The sequence below is a fragment of the Rhea americana genome, unplaced genomic scaffold (genome assembly GCF_003343005.1).
Source record: "Rhea americana isolate MKP2758 unplaced genomic scaffold, rheAme1 scaffold_15, whole genome shotgun sequence".
NCBI lineage: Eukaryota > Metazoa > Chordata > Aves > Rheiformes > Rheidae > Rhea > Rhea americana.
In genome coordinates this window covers 4,478,337-4,498,652 of record NW_028185594.1, presented here as the reverse complement: position 1 = coordinate 4,498,652, position 20,316 = coordinate 4,478,337, and the positions used below count along the sequence as shown (strand labels likewise).

General features: G+C 41.3%; 1 protein-coding gene across 3 annotated transcripts in view; it reads left to right on the top strand.

Annotated features, from left to right (window-relative positions):
* The window catches only part of PLEKHM3 (pleckstrin homology domain containing M3), a 101,215-nt gene that overhangs the window by 56,497 nt on the left and 24,402 nt on the right, over positions 1-20,316 (top strand). For all 3 annotated transcript variants that reach the window (XM_085299386.1, XM_085299388.1, XM_085299387.1), the window contains one exon: positions 4,683-4,746. In XM_085299386.1, the coding sequence (XP_085155512.1) occupies positions 4,683-4,746 (64 nt within the window). The remainder of the gene's footprint in view (positions 1-4,682; positions 4,747-20,316) is intronic.

The following is a 20,316-nucleotide window of genomic DNA, read 5'->3' as shown; positions in this document are numbered from 1 at the left end:
TAAGCTGATGATAAACAGGCTTTAAATGCAGAGCAATTACTTAGTGCTAACAAAGCACCATGGCTGCACACTTTGTCCAAATGCAAAAAGCAAAGCCTTATCAGTGTTTGCAGGGGAACACCAGAAGATAACCTTTGTTTGTGTAGATACCTGCCTGATAAAATCATCTGAAAGGGAACGAGTGAAATTTCTGGGTCTGTCTTGCCTGAAGGTTATACTTCAGATTACACAGTATTAAATAAAAAATTGTAATAGTTGCAAATTGAGAATGCACAATTCTTTGTTTTAGTTTGTCCCAAAATCTCCCATGGTGGGTTTCTTTCCTGCTTGCCTTGATTATTTTTATTTCTAGCACATTACAAAAAAGCAATTCAGAGACCTTTAACTGACAGGACTTTGGATTTCATTGTTCACAGGAATTAATGAAGCTAAAGGATTGGTTAGCATTGAACTCAGTTTGTTCACTACAAACTTAACCCTGACTGGTGGGCAGAGTTTACAGCGCAGCAGTCTCGTCATTCACAACTGCTCTGTTTTCAGTGGTGCTGAAACTGGACTGGGAGTTTCCAAACTGCACAAATGCTTAGGAGATGCTTTTAGTGGGACATGCACTCAACACTGTTTGCCTCTCAGGGGCTGCAGGTCATGTTCTGAAGCAGCAGAGGTTTGAGTTTTTATTATGATGAGTCCTAACATTTTTCATTTAACCTCTCTAACTCACTGCGGTTYTTCCTATGTTTTAAAATTTGACTTRAAGTACACTGTTTATTCAATACTTTTAATTGGCAAACAGTTCCTTATAGAGCATCAGTGAAAAGATTTATGAAACTGATTATCTTATATTTTGCTTTCAAACAGGGATTTGCTATTTGGAGTTTGTAAATGACCTTTATGTTAAAGAAAAACTTAAAGCACAAATGCAAGCACATTTTGGTCTTTTCAGGTCAAGGCCTTCTATTAAACCAAACATACTGAAAGCTCCATCTCATGCAGAAAGTAAATATTTTCTACTGAATTGTTTTTAAGTGTAGTTATCCCAGCCTGCTCTGTAGTCTCTGTCAAGATTTTCAACCAAAGTGTGATTTTAAAATCTACTTGGACCTCAGTATAGTATTTTGTCTGATCACTAATGCAAAGGCATGGTGTTTATGTGCACCTTATCTCACCTGCTGTACTCTACTGGCTTTGAATGCCCTTGGCCAATTTCAGTCGCAGCTGACAGAGGGATGGAGATTGCAAAGACATTAAGTTCTGACCAGTTACATGAGATGTCTGAGCAAAAGACACTGAATAAGCCCTATCTGTCCCTATTGAAAAGGACTTAAATAAGCCATCACCTCATTAGGCTGAGAGAACCCATGCAGACAAGCTAGCCATTGGAAACTGGACATCATTCATTTTGTTGCTTGCTGAACTACTTTGCTGATATGAATTTCCTACTCCAAGTGGTTTGTTTGCATTTTATAATGAGGATTTTTTTTAATGTGCTTGAGTTTGATATTTTGGTACATTTTGTGCTTTTGTTCTCCATTGACTAGAGGTTGCCAACAAGTGGCTTCAAAAGTCACATTTAGGGATCAGCTGAGTTTTGTATGTTTCCTTCTTCCCAAATGGGACTGTTGGATATTTTCTGAAGGGGAACCTTAGCCCCARACGTGCAGCGTAACAAGATGTGTTTTTGAAACTACCACTCAGTGCACCGCAGCTGTGCTGAGTGAACATCGTTTGCGTTTTGAAAGGTCAGAGGCTGAGCCAGCTACTTCTAGGCTTCTTCAGTGGCTTTGTCCTCATGGAGCTGTGGGATCTCAGCCTTTGGCGATGTAGGCAGATGCTCCAGGAGCTCTCTTTCCCTCTGCATGCATTGGGTACCACACAGGAGCTAGCCGAATGCACTAGCATACGTAAGGAACGTTGCAAATGCTGCTCTAGCATTTTCTCWAAGACAAAACAAAAACAAAACATTCTAGCTGCTCAGCTATTTTTCTGTGGGCATCCACAATCAGAATGTGATTTTCAGGTCAACAGAAGGACTGTGAAGCTAAGGCTGGACCAGCCTTACTTACTGAATGTTTTTTAATCTCTCAGTCTGTATAGCACTAGAAGTGCTCCTCTGACTTGATTGCCTCTTCTGCAGGTGCATGTGTGTCTTACTGAAGACTGGGAGGGCAGTACCAACTTCTTTTCCTGGATACAGATTTAGAARGGATGAGGAGTGTTGGATACTGGCTCTGAGGAGCTAACTACTGCAAACTAACAGGAAGCACATGATGCTGGGAAGGCAGAAAGGCAGACTGCAGCGTGCTTTGGGGATGGGAACTGATGCAGGGAGAGAACAGCTGTCACYGGTTCCTGTACTGGCCAGGAATACCTGACAGAGTGGAGCTGATCATGGGTTGTGCCTTAACTGCACTCCTCTTATTGTGAATCTTATTAGTAGTAGATCTTGCAGGAAATAAAATGCAGTCCTGGAAGGCAGGGGAATGAGGTATTAGTCACTGATGTTAGTCATTGACAGCTTCTGCCTCATGGGCTATTCAGGCTAAAGACTTTACCTAGCCTGAGAAAGGAAATCTTTCATTAGCTAATGATTTTCCTTGGCAGTGCTGTGAGGGTGTCATCAAATAATATGGTTCCTGGCAGTGCTACTGCACTGTCTAGTGCCTGGCCTGTGTGATCAGGGGAGAACAGTGGGGAAATTTTAACGAAAAAAATCTATTAGAGCTGAAAAATATGAATAGCTCCAAAATGCTGTTTAGTGCCGACCCCTTAGCAGTCAGTTCTAATAATCTTTAGTGTGCAAATGAGGAATCGGCATGGTGTCTAATATCTGGATTTTGACTGTTTTCTAGCTATCTTTGCCATTGTGCCAAACATAATATGAAGGCATGGTGTAATAGAGCCTCAGAGCACTTGCAAAGATCAGCTAACTTGCCACTGAAACACATTCACCTCCAATAGGAGCAATGATATAGCCTACAGAACTACAAGGGGAAAGCACAGTATCCCAGGGGGAGTGCACCTGAGGATTAGGTGCGCTGGGTGGACCTACATGCTTGGTGAGTCAGAAGTGGTGAGGCCACATTCCCGCTGCCAGAGGTGTGCCATTAGATGGGCAGTGGCAGAGCTGTCAGTGCCTTGCTTGCAAGACTTTTCCCCTCCCATCCCAATGAAAATTGGATTTTTTCAAAGGYACAGAAAGACTGTGGGGCCTTGTAGCCACTCACTTTAACAGGAGCCTCTCCAAAGCATCTTTGAAAAGATCAGCTTACAATAGTTAAGACAGTTACTTCTTAAAGTCAGTGTTTTGTCAAAGAATGAAGTTCGCACTATGTAGTTGGGACTATGTTTATCCCTGCTGATCTGTGTTATTGCTAATTATGTTGTCCCAACTTCTGAAATGCCTTCTTTGACTTCCTGTGAACTTTTTCATTAGTCTCATGTCATGATCATGTAAGTTCATATTGGCCTTTCAGTAGCTTGGCTTTTTTTGCACGTGTCCAATGATCTTTTTGGTGTGTCAGTTCTGTTGTTACAAACCTTCAGCAGAGCTTTGTTTAGACATCCAGTAACATGAAGACTTTGGTTTCTGCATTGCTTTAAAATGGCATGATGATAAATTAGGAATTGAGTTCATGGTTTCTGCTCTAAGCAACATTGTAAAAAAAAATGCTGCTCTTAATGTACCTGGTAGCTTTTATTGCAAGAGTGATGATTCTCCTCTCCCCAGGATACCTGAGCATGGTGCTGTGTTTGTTCTGTGCAGATACAAAACAAAGCCATTCAGCTGGTCGTGCCTCTGTGTGTGCCCACAAAGATAGACTTTTTAATTAGGTGCACCTTTTCTCTTCCTGATGTTTTCATGGCAGATGCACAGGTTTTCATAAACTTTCCTTGCTAATATCAACTTAGCTTTACAAAATCTACTTTTCACCATAACCTTGCTTTAACATGGTTGTTCATTTTACTACACATGATTTTAATTAGGACATCTATTATCTGTTCAAATTTATGTAATTTAGCTTTACTGCATAGGTCTGTCAGAGGATCAGTGATCTTGCTTTAAATCTTGTTTCATTTAAGGAAAAATACACCTTTCTCAAGTAAGTCATTACAATGTCTATACTAGTACAGATATTTCTGTATGCAAAGGGGAATAACTCCACCAATATAGATCAACTTTATATGAGAAGAACAGTATCTGCACTGACATTTTTTCCCCAGTATAATTCTTTCATTTAAAAGAAAAAAGTTGCATCTCAAATTGACTGTAACGCTTTCTAGCAGCACAGGAATCTTTTACTAAGAAATATAAGAAGCACATCTAAACTGTACTTTCAAGTACTTGTTTTTATTACTAGGCTAATTGCTACGAAAAACAAAAAGCTTTTGTGCCCAAGATGAGTGTTCTGTAGCTATGAATGTCATCATACATGTTTACCTGAMAGGCAGAGAGTAACACTGGCACAGTATTCATTCTCGTGGAAATAATCAGTGTCCATGAAAACTGCTGCAAAAGCAGCTGATGCTTATAGGGTAACGTAGTTACAAATTCTGATCATCTCTGTCTTTCTAGGGTCATATTTGCAGTCTTTTGGGGGAGAGAGAGAGTCACTGAGCTTCCCAGAGAAGAAGCCACCCTTTTGAAGCATGATGTCAACACATCCATTTTTTCTCTTTTTCAGGATCTTTCCCAGAGAGTATCTTCTTCAGCAAATCCATCTTTATTCTCTTGCAGACCTCCAGCAGGTAAGTTTCTTCCATTGATTCTACATGTTATACACCAAGCAAGTTCTCATCTTCAGTGCTAATTGCATGTTCTCCCTTCTTGCTAATCATAGCATAAGCAGCTCTGCATCCAAGCCATTTCTGTGGTTTATAGTTTGATACAAAAATGGGTTAACAGGGGCATTGGGTTAGGATTGAGAGAAAGCAACCTTAGAGCTGCAGTTGAAATGGGGCTTGAAAGAGGTTATGAGAGAAGAGTGTAGGCTGCAAAGACAGCTTTGCTGTGAGAAATTTTTCATCTGGACAAAAGCTAGAGGTGGGATGGGGGAGACTCGTCTAAGGCTCAGCTCACAGGTGACAAGTAATATTTACTGAAAGAATAGTTTTAAGTCTGCTAGGTATTACCACAATACCAAAACAGAAAACAAAACAAAACAAACCCTAAAAACACATTCAGCAGAGCTACTGCACAAAATTAAACTGTGCAGTGTTTCTGTGATATTTTTAAGCACAGCACAAGATGTGTGCTGGCAAGATGCGTCTTTGCATTGATGTTRATATTGATTGAGCTAAGCAAGCAGCTTGCAGTGCATCTACCTGAACAAGAGAGTTTTATCACATAATCACATAGTAGATTAAACAAGAAGAATTAGGGAAGAAAAAAAAAAAAGAGAGAAGAGAGGGAGGCTAAGGAGTGCTCAGATGCAGCTGAAGTAATGAGGTAAGATAGGCTAGCTGATCTATGCACATCTGTGTACACAGTCTTATGCCATTGCCAGTGATATTTGAAACACATTAGTTTAAGCTGCTTTCACAGAGGGTTCCTGTGCTTGACCTTGCCTTTTCTGCAGGGTGAGGGGTTACATAGTCAGTTTTGCGTGTTCAGTTGACACATTAGGTTGAGGTTGTTCAAATGTGTCTCAGAGCTGGGAACTGCAGAACCACAGGAAGCAACATGTCTTTTGTTGSCTGGTAAAACCGTAAGGTGGAAATGATTCTATATATATAAAAAATAAAAAGGCCAGTCATCTGAGGTCTAAAACTGTTTCTACGGCTTTTCAGCATGTTCTGCTATCTCATCTTTAATAATCAAGCCATGAAATAGCAAGCTACTTAACTCCAGAGCTGCAGTCTCCCTGGTGGGCCTGTCTGTTAGACCCTAGTGCTTTGTAAGCTGCTTAATCTGTTCCTAACATTGGTAGTAGATGTTTTAGAAGCAATCAGCAGCTTATCAAGCAACCTGTGGGGGGCAGGGTGTGTAGAAGTCACAATTCATCCATTTATTTAGCCATTCCTGTTAGCACATTTCTTTGTGTTTATTTGTGTTTGCAAGACACCTCCTCCTCCTGCAGRGCCCCAGCCCCAAACTTATCGTATTTGAAGGCAGTATAATTCAATTACCATTTCTACTAGGGTGGGTTAAACTGGATTTACTTTTTAGTCTAGCCATGTCCTTGTTATCAGCCTAGATGGGGTTTTCCACATTTCAGAGGCTCCAAGTTTGAAATCAGATTGCCTGTTTTGTCAAAGTGGAACCAGAGTGGAAAAGGAAGGAGGCCCCCATTGAGAAAATGTATACAGCAGTCAAAGAAACACTAATGCCTTGTCTCCTCCCTGGTTTTGTCCCTTACCTCTGCCTTCTCTTGGTTGCTCCTTGCTTTCCACTGACAGGCAGTTTGGGTGTTTTTTGATACTAAATGTTTCCCCTTCTTTTGATTGTTCTGCTGCCTGTTTCTTCATATCCATGGGCTGCTTTCACACTGTATCCTGCTGTCATGTATATTGTATGTGTTTGGGGAATTAACTAAAAGATTTATTAAAGATTAATGGAAAGATAAGACATGTAGAGTGAATTAGAAAAGCAGAGAGGGGTAATCTGCAGGAATAAGCAACCTTACCCTGGTTAGTCGCAGCTCAATTCTGATTTGTTGCCTGGTTCTCTTTAAAGATCCTAGAAGGCAAGGAATCCTTTTCTGACAAGCAGTGGGTTTTACAACATGATCGGAGGGTCTGTTCTTGGGTGCAAGAAAGTTGAAATGTATGTTTGCCAGTAGATGAAGTAGCATGTAATACTACTTTGAAAGGAAATCCAATTTAGAACTCTTTATATATGCAATAGAGCTTCATGGCTGGGCATTATAGGTGCAGCAGAGTATGTACTTGAGCTATCTGATGGTCTGGAGATGGTTGTTGTTTGGATCCGTTTGGACAGGGCTCTGCTGGAGGAGACCGTAACTGTGAGATTAAAAGCCTGTTGGGGAGAGAATAGAAACAAAATGTCTTTAGTTTTAGAAGCTTGCCAAGCTCCCAATGAGGTAATGCTTTTGCTAGGCCTTTGCTGATTAACAGATGCTCCAAGTGCAGATGTGAGTAGGCTTGACCTTTAATCAAAGAGGCAGCTGGTGATGGTCTTTATTTGTATGCGCGTGCGCACAAACACAGACACCACACACTGCACACACCACACAGCCCAGCAGGGTTTCATTGCAAACCGGTGCCCCTGTAACTACAGCAAAATGTACAGCAAATCTGTCTGGGGGCATTACCGTGGGGTATGTATTCTTAGCCTCCTCTTGTCACTGTTGTCATTGGAGGTATTCGCACGCAAGACAACTAATAASGTGCCTTCAGATTTAACGAGCAGGAATGAAAAGTGCGGCAGCACGCCTATTCTGCCCCACTGGCTATGGTTTTTCCTTGCCAACCCTGGCCTGAGTCACCTGTGAGGCTTCTATTAGAACTCCACTGTTTTTAAGTTACCCAATTTATCCCAGGCCATTCCAATCAATTAAAGCTTCAAAGAGAAAGACCTCCTGAAATTACTGTTTTTAGCAGACATAGTATATTAGGGAAAATGATGCCTCTTCTTTTTATACAGTACAGTCTGTGATGGTGCAGTCACAGTCTAGGGTAGCTTCACCATAAACCTTGCAGTGGTGCCAACTCTGTTCTCTGCTCATATGACTACTAGAGGTGTCACTGGTTTTGTGACAGGTGGACACACAGTTCTTCCAAACTGAAATTCAAAATTATCCATTTGTTTCATGTGATGAGGGACTTTCTGGTGAGACTAACAGCTTTTAAACTGCACTGATTTGGACAAAGCTGACTCAGATGAGACTTTTGCCTTTCTTAGGAAAAATAGTTCTTGTTACTTAAACTAGATTCCAGCATAACTGTATCTTTTCAAGTAAAAATCTTGAAGGCGCTGCTGTGACCAGCTCAAAACTCATGTGCTTAATCCACAGAGTAACTATATATTGCCTGTTTTTTATCTTAAATAACAAGATATACAAGTGCACAAAGAGTATATTACAATCAGATTCTTTACTGTAGCGAGGTACCTTTATTTTTTTTTTTTTTTTTTTCATTCTGGTTATACTGCCCCCAAGAGATAAAGAAAAAAAAAAAAGCTATATAACAGTAAAAATGACTGGAGGTCAAGGAGAGAAGCTGATAGGAGATATAAAAACATGATGATTTGAAGATTTGTTTACATAGGAACACTCAGGAAAAGTTCTCTTTGAAGTAATGAAATATGGGGATTTAATGTGATGAACAGAACTGCGTTGAACACCTATGTAAATACTGATGTTCAAAAATGAAGTGGCTTTCATTTGGCTTGTCTCCATTTTCTTTGGAAGCAAAGCAAGCTGAATTATATTAAGGCTGTTTTAATTCTGAATATATGTGCCTATACAGGAGTTTAATGTAGCGCAATTCATCCATTTTAACATTGTGGATAAACTAATCCATTAACATTTCATTAAGACATCCATTTAATTCAGATCAATTTCCTGGCTATCTATGTGTAGATAAACCATTAGGGAAGAGATCAGGGACAATGTGAAGAATAGTGGAGAGGAAGGATGAACAGGAGAGCCCTTCTCACAATAATACAGCACAAGTCATACAGTGAATATGAGGAACATATAAAACTCATTAATGGAAATGCTTCTTTAGAGAACACATAGTGAGCATGAGGAACTTAATGCCACAATAATATTGCTGAGGCCAGAAGTTTATCATCTCTGAGAGGATTAAATATCTGTAATAAGAATGTCCACAGTTACACTATATAAAATAAAGAGATTATAAGGTTTCAGAATAGACATACTACTTATTGATGAGATTATGAAGGTATTTTCTCTACTGATAGATCAATGATTTCATTTTCCTCTGACATACCTAGTAGTGATTACAGCTTCTGATAGGAGTTTCGTAAACAATTGATCTGATAGAAGGATACAAAAATTCTGATGTTTCTGTTGAAAATTTTACAAATATAATGTTCCCTAACAGAAATGTGGGGAAGAAAAATATAAACTTAATGAAGCATAAGTTCAGCCTAATTTGAGCCTGTTAGACCAAAATTAAAAAGCCTTAGAAGAAAAGAGAAATGGTTAAGGTTGGTTCACTTCTGCAGACTCTTTCCACATGTTGCACTTTCCTCTTTCCTCCTCCTCCAGGGGCAAATTTGGGACCCCTATATTTTCCTAGACTGAGGCAGAGGAGGAGATTGGAGATGTTCTTTCTAGCATTCGTGCACATGCAAAACTTTGAGTTCATTTAGACTATTTGATAGGTGAGCCCCAACAATAACAAAGACTCCAAGGAGATGTGGTAACGTGTTTAGACTTCTTTTGCTCTTTTTTTTTTCTTTTCTTCAGAATTAAAACTTCTGATCACTCAGTCCTCATATTATTACTGAGAATACTCATCTTAGATTTATAATACACTGCCTAACGACTTCTAGACCCATCAGTGGTGTTGTCCTTGTCCAACAATATATTTTCATTCACTCATAAAAACAATCTCCCCAGTAGAATTTGCAAACTATATAACCTTCATTTGATGAGAGTCCCTGCTGGCAGTGTAATTAGCTTTCTAGCTTCCTGCTCTCTTTACTTTTGCATTTCAGCACCGAGGTGTAAAGGAGACAGAAATGAGAGGCCTTTCTCGATGGATTTTCAGTGATGCTAGATCTCACTGAGGATGTAAGTGAGCTCATTGCAGAGCATTGTACTAGGAGAGGAAACATGTCTTCTAAAAAATCTCAGTTTGTTAGCCTGGTGTGGGCCAGGTCTGTGCTGCAGGATTTTGGTACCACAGCACTGTGTCAGGAAGGTGATGGGATGTAGTAACTAACCCACATGGCTTTGCTGGTGAAAGCCAGAAGTGTAAATGTGGCTGTATTGGCAAAACTGGTTTTTGGCTAATACGGATTTGATCTGACTTCAGAAGCGTTACTGGATAGGTGTGTGACAGAGAATCCTATGCCTAATGGCTATGACTTTGCACATAAAAGCATTTGTGCAAACTTGGTTATATCAATGAGAAAGTCTTTTTGCTGGGATCATTTGTTTCATTCAGGGAACCAGTTTAAGCTGTATCAGCTTAACTTCTGTTTGTAAAAGAGGTCTACCTATGCAGCTGTGCCCTGCAGTTCCTTTTAAGTTTACACAAGCCCTTATTTTGCAGGAGGGGCAGGAGGCAGCACATGAGATAGAGTATTAGGGTTTCAGCAGGCCAATGAGTGCTGTGAAATCCTGCTGAGATGACTGAAGATGTGTCTGCCCCAGTCCTCTGCTGGGGTGTACAGTGCTCAGCAAGGGCAGCAAAATGCMAGGCACATCTGTGCCGGAGCAGCCACAGTTCACAGCTAAGCACTGCAGTGGAAACACTGATAAACACCCCCAGCCTCCCAAGCAAGAGGTGAACCCAGCATGTGTGACAGAGTTGSAAGTCCTGCAGTGTGTTACTGCCAGTGTTCAACTGACCACAAGTTGGAAGAAGAGCTGGTTTAAAGCAGTGATGGGTGTTTTCAGAGGTGTGTCAGGTACRGCCCCTGCTCTGGGATACAGGGCAAGTCATTTCTAATGGGATTCAGGTAAGTTGGGTCCCACYTCATTATGTACGTGTTTAAGCTAGTCATCCTAGGCGTGATTAAAGGCAATAGAGGGAAAACAACATTTCAGAGGGATAGTCCATCTGACCTATTTTAGATGTCTTTTAGAATGGAAGCAGCCAGCTTCCCCCTATTGCAAGTGAAAGGGAACAGAGTGACTGACCAGCTCAGACTTTAAGAGTCTTAGAGTCAAATGTTGGTGTTTTAGCAAATGTGTTGTATAATTCAAATACATTAAAGATTGCAAGGCATGTAGATAATTGTATGTACTTGAACTATGTGAATAGACAGAAGTATCTTGGACCATAAGAACATAATGTTAATACCCATCTGTACATCCCTTCTTTGAGGCCTGTAAAGTATGACCGGGATCACAGAATCACAGAATGGTGGGAGTTGGAAGGGACCTCTGGAGATCTAGTCCAACACCCCCAACAGAGATAGCTATATTAGCAGAAGAATATGAAAATAACCCTGGGACGAAAAAAAAAAAAAAGTGCAATATGTATTTCCATAAAAGTCAAAATGTCTGGTGGCAGAACAGCAAATAAGCAGTTTAGATAGCTTCCTGTGTCTGTGGCACCTTTCTCTGTCACTCCCTAGAGTTTGCTAGCACTGAGTGTCCTTTCAGCAGAACAGGAAACTCTTCAGCTGATATTCCAGGTGTGTGTATAATTCTCCAAATTGCTGACAGCTCAGTTTACAATTGGTGGTAATGGCAAAGATTTTACTGGCTTTTCCTCTTTACTGAATTTCTGCTGGGCAAATGAGTTGCAGTCATGAATGACTTGTGGTCAGGCAGAGGGCCTGGTAGAGTCAGAAAGACTTGTGGACGGGAGAGCAGGCCAGGAGAGTTTGGCAGGTGACAGCCAGGAAGACAAGTTCATCCAAGTTTAATTAGATGTGTCAAAATCTTGAAGATGAAGTGTGGAGATACAGCTAGATTATTAATAGATATTTTTAATAGCAGAACTGGTTTTTGTTCTACTTGAAACCAAAGTTTTCAACAAGGCTTAGATAATGTATATGGTACTTTTCCAAGTGAGCATGTAATGTGGACCACCTGGGGTAAGTATAGTAGGACCTGCCTTCCAGAATGAAACTTGCTTTAAAACAGTCCAGCAGTGCTRTGAGTGGATTTTTGAGAGCTTCTGAGTTGAGAGTTCCAGAGATCTTGATTTTTTTCAGCCTCTAGAAGAGGCAGTAGCAATATAAGGTAGCCCTTTTCTAATGCATTGTGCTAACTAGGTTTCTTTTGTTCTTTTTTTGCTGTGGAGAATGAAAAGCCCAGCACTGAAAAGCAGGGTTAGCAGTGCGAAGGGTTGGGTGGTGCGAAGGGTTGGGTGGTAACCTCAGTGCTGTACTTCATGTAAAATGTTGTCTGTTCAGGAGAGGCAGCTGGACATGTCCCAAGGAGTAAAATCTCAAACAATAAAATTTATCAAAGAAATAAAATACTGTCTCAGGGTTACCTACTTAGATGAGAAAAGGGTAAAAGTAATTTAAGTGTACTTTGTACTTACAGAGTTTTTTCCAGTGTAACCCTAGCCGTTTCCTTGATGTATTGCTTTCTTGTTCTGAAGTCCTTCAGAAGACTGCCTTAAAATACATTCATCCAGTCCTGTGTGAGGCTGAAAAATTTTTAACTTTTTGATGTCATTCATGAAATAATGTCCTATTGAGTAGATGTGTAAACTAAGTTAATACCTGCATATGTAATTGCCTGCTTAGTCTTAAAAAAAAGACGTGCACACACAGAAACACATACAAACACACACGTACGTGCATGCATGCCTATTTGCCTCTGTGTGTATATAAAGTCATGTATATTTTTAAGCTAAGGAAGGTGCTTTCTGTTTTCCACCAGCCAAATTCCTGGTACTTTTTCAGCCTTATTTGATTAAAAAGCCTTTAAACTTAGCTTGAATAGCTCTTTCTTAAAACAAACTATAACTCATCCCTGCAACAAGATTAGGAGAATTCAGGGTGTGACAGAATTGACATGTAGCTGCCTGGAAACCTTGGGGGAAGGAAAAAAGAGGAAAGAGGATTGAAACACTGAATGCAAGACCGAAGCTGTGGGGCTGGAGCCTCTTTGCAGGGCTGCCTGCAGAGCTGGCACAAGTTGTTGCAAGGCGTGTTGTTTATACTGAGTCAGTTCCCTCTCCTTCGCACTTGTATCAGCTTGAGTGGAGAGAACTGCTGAATTTTCAGTCTTTCCCTGAGCAGAGTGGGGGAGGACTTGGAGGGACCTTGTCATCCTCTCTGCATTCTGCTATAAATTCCCTTGGACTGGAGGATAAACTCTACGTATTGAGTTTGTTCTTCTCCCTTAACCAATGTATAACTCTATTTTTTGCCTGTGCTCCCCTCCTGTATGTACTTGTAAGGACAGGGAAGCAGATTAGCAGTATTTCCTCTTGACCTTGTTTTGCTTTTTCCTCTTCTCCTCAGTGTCTCTCAGAGCCATACTGGCTGATGCATGGGTGCAACATCACATTAATGCCAAATCTCTCAGCAACACGTAGAGTGGTCTGGTTTGGAAGGAGTGCAAACAGAAAATGGCTCTGCTGCCAGTGCAGATTGCCTYGTGCAAGGAGGTCAAAGAAAGCTACTGATTTCTGTTTATTCAAATTCTCACTCATTTCTGCTTTGATTTATTTGAGGGTTTTTTTTTTTGTTGTTGTTCTTCACAGTGTTTATCACCACATTTCCTTTCGGGATGTTCTCTGCCCTGTGTGAGTGATTAGTTAATGCAGCACAATATGTGGCTGCGCAATGTAACATTGTGTGTCAAGGCCAGTAATGGCAAAACGGTGGCATTATGTCAGACCAGCACAGAGTGCTGTTGTCAGCAGCAGGCAAACAGTGCCAGCCCTCGCCGTTCCCTTCCACCCTGCTGCCACCTGTACTGCAGCCCCTTGGGACACTCAGGGACCAGCAAAGACTGTGAATGGAGAGAGGAGGGAGCATGGAGCGGTATATCCTTTGCTGTCAGCAACTGGGAGTGTGTGGCCCATAGCATGGCAATGGTAGAGGCTGTGGCCATGAAAGGTGGGTTTTTTCACAGTCAGCCTAGGTCAGCSCACACCCAAAACACCACATTTGCTCTCCCCGTCCAGGAACAAATTCTGGTAAGACATGAAAAGTTGTCCCTAGGAATGTCGAATCATCTTCTGTACCTAACACACTTCCTCTCTTAAGCTAGATCTTCAGACTTTTCTTACTGCTGTGATACCTTCTTATTCTTCCCAGGTGGCTGGAGGCAGCAGGGCCCGTGTTGGGTTCAACTCAAACACGAGCTGTGCTCTCCTGAAGTTATTTCTGGGGTCTTTTTTTGTTTGTTTTACAGCAACATGTAGTGACTCTAACCACCCTAAGAGCCCTTATTTGTGTACACACAAGTATTAAGAAATCATTCTTCCCTTAAGTCACTTACAATTTAAATAAACAAGACAGGCAATCTGAAAGAGATGACTAGGAGTCAAAATGGAGCAAGGAAAGCTGACCAGACCAGTACATTGCACAAAAGCCAGGGCAGAGCTGAGATTCAGTAGCTTCTTCCCTGGCTTTAACCTCATGATCATCCTTCCTCCTTCCATTTCCCTTTCCTCTGAACTAAAGATTAATTGTGTATTGAACTTGTAACAAGAATTCAGTGTTAAGAATCTGGCGAACAGAAGGGAAAAATCCTCAAGGAAATTAACGGTCTGTGAGCATTGTCCGTTTCCTAAATCCAAATGACTAGGAACTTCCCAACCAGGGAACGTATTTTCCCTCTCTTTACTCTGTAGCTTGTGTTATTGCTAGCTAAACATATTGTAGTGTGCTAGTCTCTAAGTCCATATTTGCATGGGAGAAATCCTGACAATGCTGAAATCCACTGTGGGATGGAGATTTCCATTTTACCTTTTGTATTTTAATGCCKGATCACCACACTTAACAATTGCTTAAAAACCTGCTTGTTCTACAGTTAGCAAATAGGTAAGGTAACCAATGCATTCTTCCTGCTCCCAGATCTGCTCTTGTTGTTCCAGGCTTGCAACAGACATCACCTGTGACAGAGAAGAGAATGTGTCACAAAACGTTTTCTGAAATGTTGCAAAATACAGGGATGGGAGATAGAGCAGGAAACAAAGATTAGATTGCAGCAAAGGGGATTTGAGATGGGTGTTAGGAGAAACTTTCTAGATGTTTTGAGCACTGGGAGAGTTGTGGAACCTCCATGGTGAGAATTTTTTAAGCAAATCATCTGTCAGTCAGCTGTGCCGTAGGATGAGGGACAAAGTGGAGATATCTTGAGGAGGTTCTTCCAGCCCTGTTTTTTATGATATCAATGCTAGTTCCATCAAAACTTGCTTCTTGACTGTCATGGAGGTGAAGAAAGATTACTGGATATTTAGTCCTCCTCCACCTGTTGCATTTGGAAGGTAGTGGGCAGAGTGGTGAAGCCAAGATGATTTGTTCAGGAGATTTTATTGTCTTTTGTTTTGTTTTTGGTGCTGTAATGTCTAGGCAAAGCTGGGGCTTATCTCTAAGCTTGTTAGCAAAAGGCTTGATTCAGATTAGTTGCTTCTGAAGGAGTAAAAAGAAAGTGACTAGGAAGAGCAGAAACTGGCTGTAGAAGAGGTGGAAAGCTGTGCGCTGTTGTTGACTGCTGCTTCAGATACTTTCCTTCTTCTAGGCATACTTGTGACACTAACCCCAGTAATTAAAGGACTTTCCATCCCTTTCATTTATATAATTGGGGATGGTGAATGAGGTTCATGTTTACCACCCCTTTTATTTTCTGAGTGCCTCTTGGCCTTTTCATGTCTCTCTTGCATTGCGTAAGTGCCTCCTGGCAAATTCTGTCTGTGTCTGTGTCTCAGATAGAGCCAAGTGTGTTTCTAGCCTTGAGAAATAGTCATAAATTTTATTCTGTCAGAAGGAGAGGCCAGGACAATACAGCTGAGATTTGAACCTGTAGTTCAAGGTGTTTTKGGGGTTTCACTTAACCCATCCTCTCCAGGCATCACTTGTGTCTGACATGTAAATCAGACTGGAGGAATAAGTGGAACAGATTGTTTAGCACTACAGGAAGTTATGAGGCAAACCTGTGTCTTTAAAGAGAGTACCTTCAAATAAATGTTATATGCAAAGAAATACACCAGCCCCTGCATAAGTAGTTAATGTTACTGCTTCAGTATTAGCTTATAAAACRGCTTTTATCACCTCTATGACGATAATGATTAACAAGCTGATTTACAAGGGTGGAGTCACAAAGCCATTGGGYGAATTTTGCTGGTCTTGCAGTGGCAGTGATGCAGTACCTGAGTTTTACAGTATTTTCACCCCTTTACGTGGAGTACTTAACCCTGGCGGTGGGGCTGTTAAGCACAGCAGTAGTGACAGCTACTTTATTATGAGGGTGATAACCAGGATTTCCCGCTGTGCTTCCGACACGTGAGGAAATTACAAATACTCTTTTGAGGGTATAGAAGAGTTGGGGATGTTCCTAGCTCCCTTCTCAATGCTTATTTTATGAACAGTTAGGCACAGTGATACGATGATGATATTTCTAGACGCACTGTTACTTGGTGCACTGTGGTTGTTTCTGTGTTGTATTAGAGCTCTTAGAATATACAGATGTATGTAGATTTCCCTTCCTTTCACTCAGATCATAGATAGCTTCCATTAAAATATCCTGCACCTGTTGATCTTTAGTTCTCTTGGCTCTTTATAGATTAAAAAAACCTTCCCCTTCCCCTTCCCCTTAGCGTATGTTGGAAATCATTCATACCAACAAATTTAAACCATTGTTTTAATCCAGAAACCCTTGATGTGGTCTAACATACTGTGACACTTTTTCAGAATTTGTACATCTTAACCTTGGCAGTTACTCACACTGAGCAGAACAGTATGTCTAAAAGCTCTGAAAACTGTATACCACAGGTCTTCACAATCCTAATGTGGGTCATCAAAAGTATTTATGATCTCCATGCGAAATAAGCATTTCCTGCACTTTTAGAAGTTAGTGAAAATGCACAGATACAGTAGGAGATTTGATGACCCTCACACAAATTGAGAACATACGGACTCCTGTGGGTCCTTATCTGTTACTTCTTAGCTAGCATTGCTGACAGGAACCCTGCCACTCAAAACAAACACATTAGAAATGTCTGAAAACTGTACTTTTTTTTCCCTCTCTTGTCCAGAAAGTTCATCTCATGTCTGATAGATTTCAGAGTGTTGGTGTATATGGCCATGATGCAAGGGCCGGGTATTTCTGTGGTTCTCAGCTAATAGGTGGACAGAAGAGTATGGTGGCATTACTTGAAGCAGTGGAGGGTTACAACTGACTTGTCCTTCTTTCTGTTTGTTTGTTTGTTTTATTCTTACCTGTAGTTCTCCCTAAAACCCTCGTAGTTTTATCTCTTTGAGAATGAAATGCTCTGAGTCTGGAGAGGAATTCTGTCCTTACCATATCTAATCTATTTTTGCTTTCCTGTGACACCCAGTCAGAGACTGCTGACTGTTCTAACTGGAACAACTGTCATTTAGTTAGGCTGAATGAAATTCCTAACAAATAATTTTGCATAGGGTTTTTTGGGGTATCTTTTTTGACTTGTTCTGTTTTCCAAACAGAACGTCATTTAAATCTGAGTTTAGATTGCCATCTCTGTGGGTAGAAGTACATCTTAACACAGATGAGAAGTTTTACTGTTGTTACTTCAACCATTTGCTTTTCTAGTTCAGTTTTTGATATGAAAAATGTACATATTACATCGTGCTTACTAGTTGGCTCTCCTGTCAGACTAGTTCGTGCAACACTTCTTTGCTCTTAAGTAAATACAAGAAGTCTCTGTTGGCTGGAAAATGAAAACCAAGTGACTTGACTTCTCTCTGCTGTGTGTAGTGGGCTGTTTTGGGGGTTCTCTGTGCTGTGCTGCAGGGTGGGAGAACGGTTGAGACAAGGTTTTAGGATTAGGGAAGTGTGGGTGTCTTCTGAGATGAACTTCTGCCAGAGATGTGCTTAGCCCTGTGAGCTGGGATGAGAGATGGTATCAGAATGGAGCTGTAGCTCAGCATGTGTTTGGAGTGGGACAGGACTCCTTTGGCTCTGGTGCTTGATAGTAATGTRGGCTCAGAAATGTGTCATGAAGGTAGAGGACAGGGATACCAGTCAGAGTACCATGGGATACTTCTGCTTCTCCTGGAACTTGTCTGTGAAGGTTTGGGGTGCTGCCTCCTTCTGTTCTGTTCACAGTGGGCTATTAAGGAGTATTGCTCTGCCTGTGGAGGATGCTGCAGGCCATGGCCTCTCTGGAGGTAGTTTGCTGCACTCTTGTATCTGGAAATACAATCTGACATAGTGAGGTAACTTTGTCTTTTGATAGAAGAATCAGAAAATCTCAGAGGACCAGTGGTTATCCTGGCAAGTAGTGAAACTGAGTGATCTCACATTGCCCTCATGATCATATTAATGTGATGTGTCCAAAGGGATTTTGACTTGTACAATAGCCCCTACTGCCTTTCATCTTCTATRTCTTCCTGCTGAATCAGGAAAAACGTATCCCAGTGCATGTGTGTCTGGCCTCTCCCCATCCCAGGCACTCACAGCTGTTGTTAACATTGGTTTGTCTTCTAGTRTTCAGCAGTTTCCCCATCTCCACTTCACTTATATGGAGCTTAATTGTTTCTTTGGATTCGCGCTGCTACCCAGCTGGACATAGCACAAAGATAGAGAGAGAAGAAAGCTTGGTTTACCTGTATTCCTAAGTTTYGGACTTGTCTGAAAAGCTCCCTCTCTAGAAAGCACCTAAAACAATTTTGTTTCTAAACCTTTTGCTCCCAACARCCCTTTCTCATCTGATCAGATACCCCATCCGCCTTTAATTTCTTACTGCAYGCAATTGTCTGCTTTCCCTCTTGCTTTCCAGTGCCATCCAGGCCTTCCTCAGTGTCTCAGTTTTTCCGAGCTGAGAGGAAGAGGCTGGGCAGCTGACAGCCCCTGCTCCTGCTGGCTCTTAGCTCTCCTCTCCCTGTGACACCAAAGAGAGGAAGGACTGCAGCCCCGCCACCTGCAGCCGAGTGCTCTGGCTGGAGGGACGGACCTCGCCGAGTGCAGAGCCTGGGGAGCCTCCTTGGGAAGCTCCTCCAAAGCAAGGAGTTTGTCTCATTTAGGGTAGGAAATATGGGGCAGATAGTACAAAAAAACCAATGTTGTCAGTTAAATCAACTTTTTGTTGGTGTAAATCGTTCTTTGAGGGCATGGCCTGTCTTTTGTGTATGCACACAAAAGGGCATGTATTTTTATACAATTGCTAACACAGTGAGAYGCGCAGTTAGGACCTGGCATGTGTAAAACCATGGCTTTATGTTCTGTGTCAGCTTACGGAAGACTRTTTTTCCAGAATGACTGTTCTGAATACTGATGCTCTTGAGAGAGGACCTGCCTTGGGCCTTATAGCAGGAATAGTTTACTCCCATTGCTACCATCTGTAGGCAGAAGAGAATTTGAACTCAACCATAACTTGCAAAATTTTAATTTCATGTAAATTTTTCTTTTTAGAGACAGGAATGTTTTTAAGCCTTTGCAGTTATATGCCAAGACTGTATTACGTTAGAGGGATTTAGGACAATGTTGATGTCGTTGGTGTCTGCTCCTTTGACATAGTCTTTATTTAGTAAGTTTTGTTCTGAATTTCCACATTTGTTATGGAATGGAGTAGACTGTTCTGCAGCTTGTAATGTGTAGTTTCGCAGTCTCTAGACTTAATGGTCTCTACATTGTGTAAAGTCTGTAAACTTTACAATTTTGCCAGAAGTTGTGGGAAACTTCATTGGTGCAGGCAGCTGATTCCTACTAGCTCAGATATCAAAGGATTTGGACATTTGTTTTTTCATTAATTTAAAGAGAATTAAGTAGCTCTGAAGATCTGGATTCTTTCAGAATACATCAGGCAACCAGGGGATTGGGAAAGACCTGAGAATATTGCAGTGGGATTTTGGAGATGCAAACGGGAACAGGTGTTATTGTGGTGAGGATGTGTGCGACATACAACACAAATGCTTCCTTATTGCTGCTGCGTAAGGTGCAACTTGTTTCCTTATTTGGTTAGATCCTTTCAGTACACCTGTCACATACATGAGCTCTTCCCGACAGTGTAATATTTTACTATTTTTAAGCCTTTGATTAATTGTTTAGATAGGTTGATTACAGGCATGTGGAAAAACATACTCCTCTACCATTTCTCTTAATGTGCTTTTCTTTTCGTGGTGTGAGACTATTTTGGGCAGACTGGAGAGAGCCAAAAGAGATGGATTATATATACTACTTTCTAGTTCCAACAAACCAGTACTGGCTGCAGGTCTTGAAYATGACACTACAATTTCCCTGCTCCACATGTGAATAATAGCTGCAGTCTTAGAGGCCAATTGAGGCTCTTTTTTCGCCTCCTCTCCCCTCCCCCCCCCGAATGTCATCTAATTCCGGCAGGTTCACAGATCTGATTTGGATGACATGTTTGATACCCAGCACCATACTGAAAGCATTGTCTCCTCTCTTTAAATTTCAGAGGATTCCCTCCATGCTCCATTTCTGCTCTGCTTTACTGGTTTGGTCCCCCTCTAGCTGATTTTCTATTGAGAAACATATCTCCGAAAGCTTCTCTGGGAGGATACACATGYAAACGTGACGT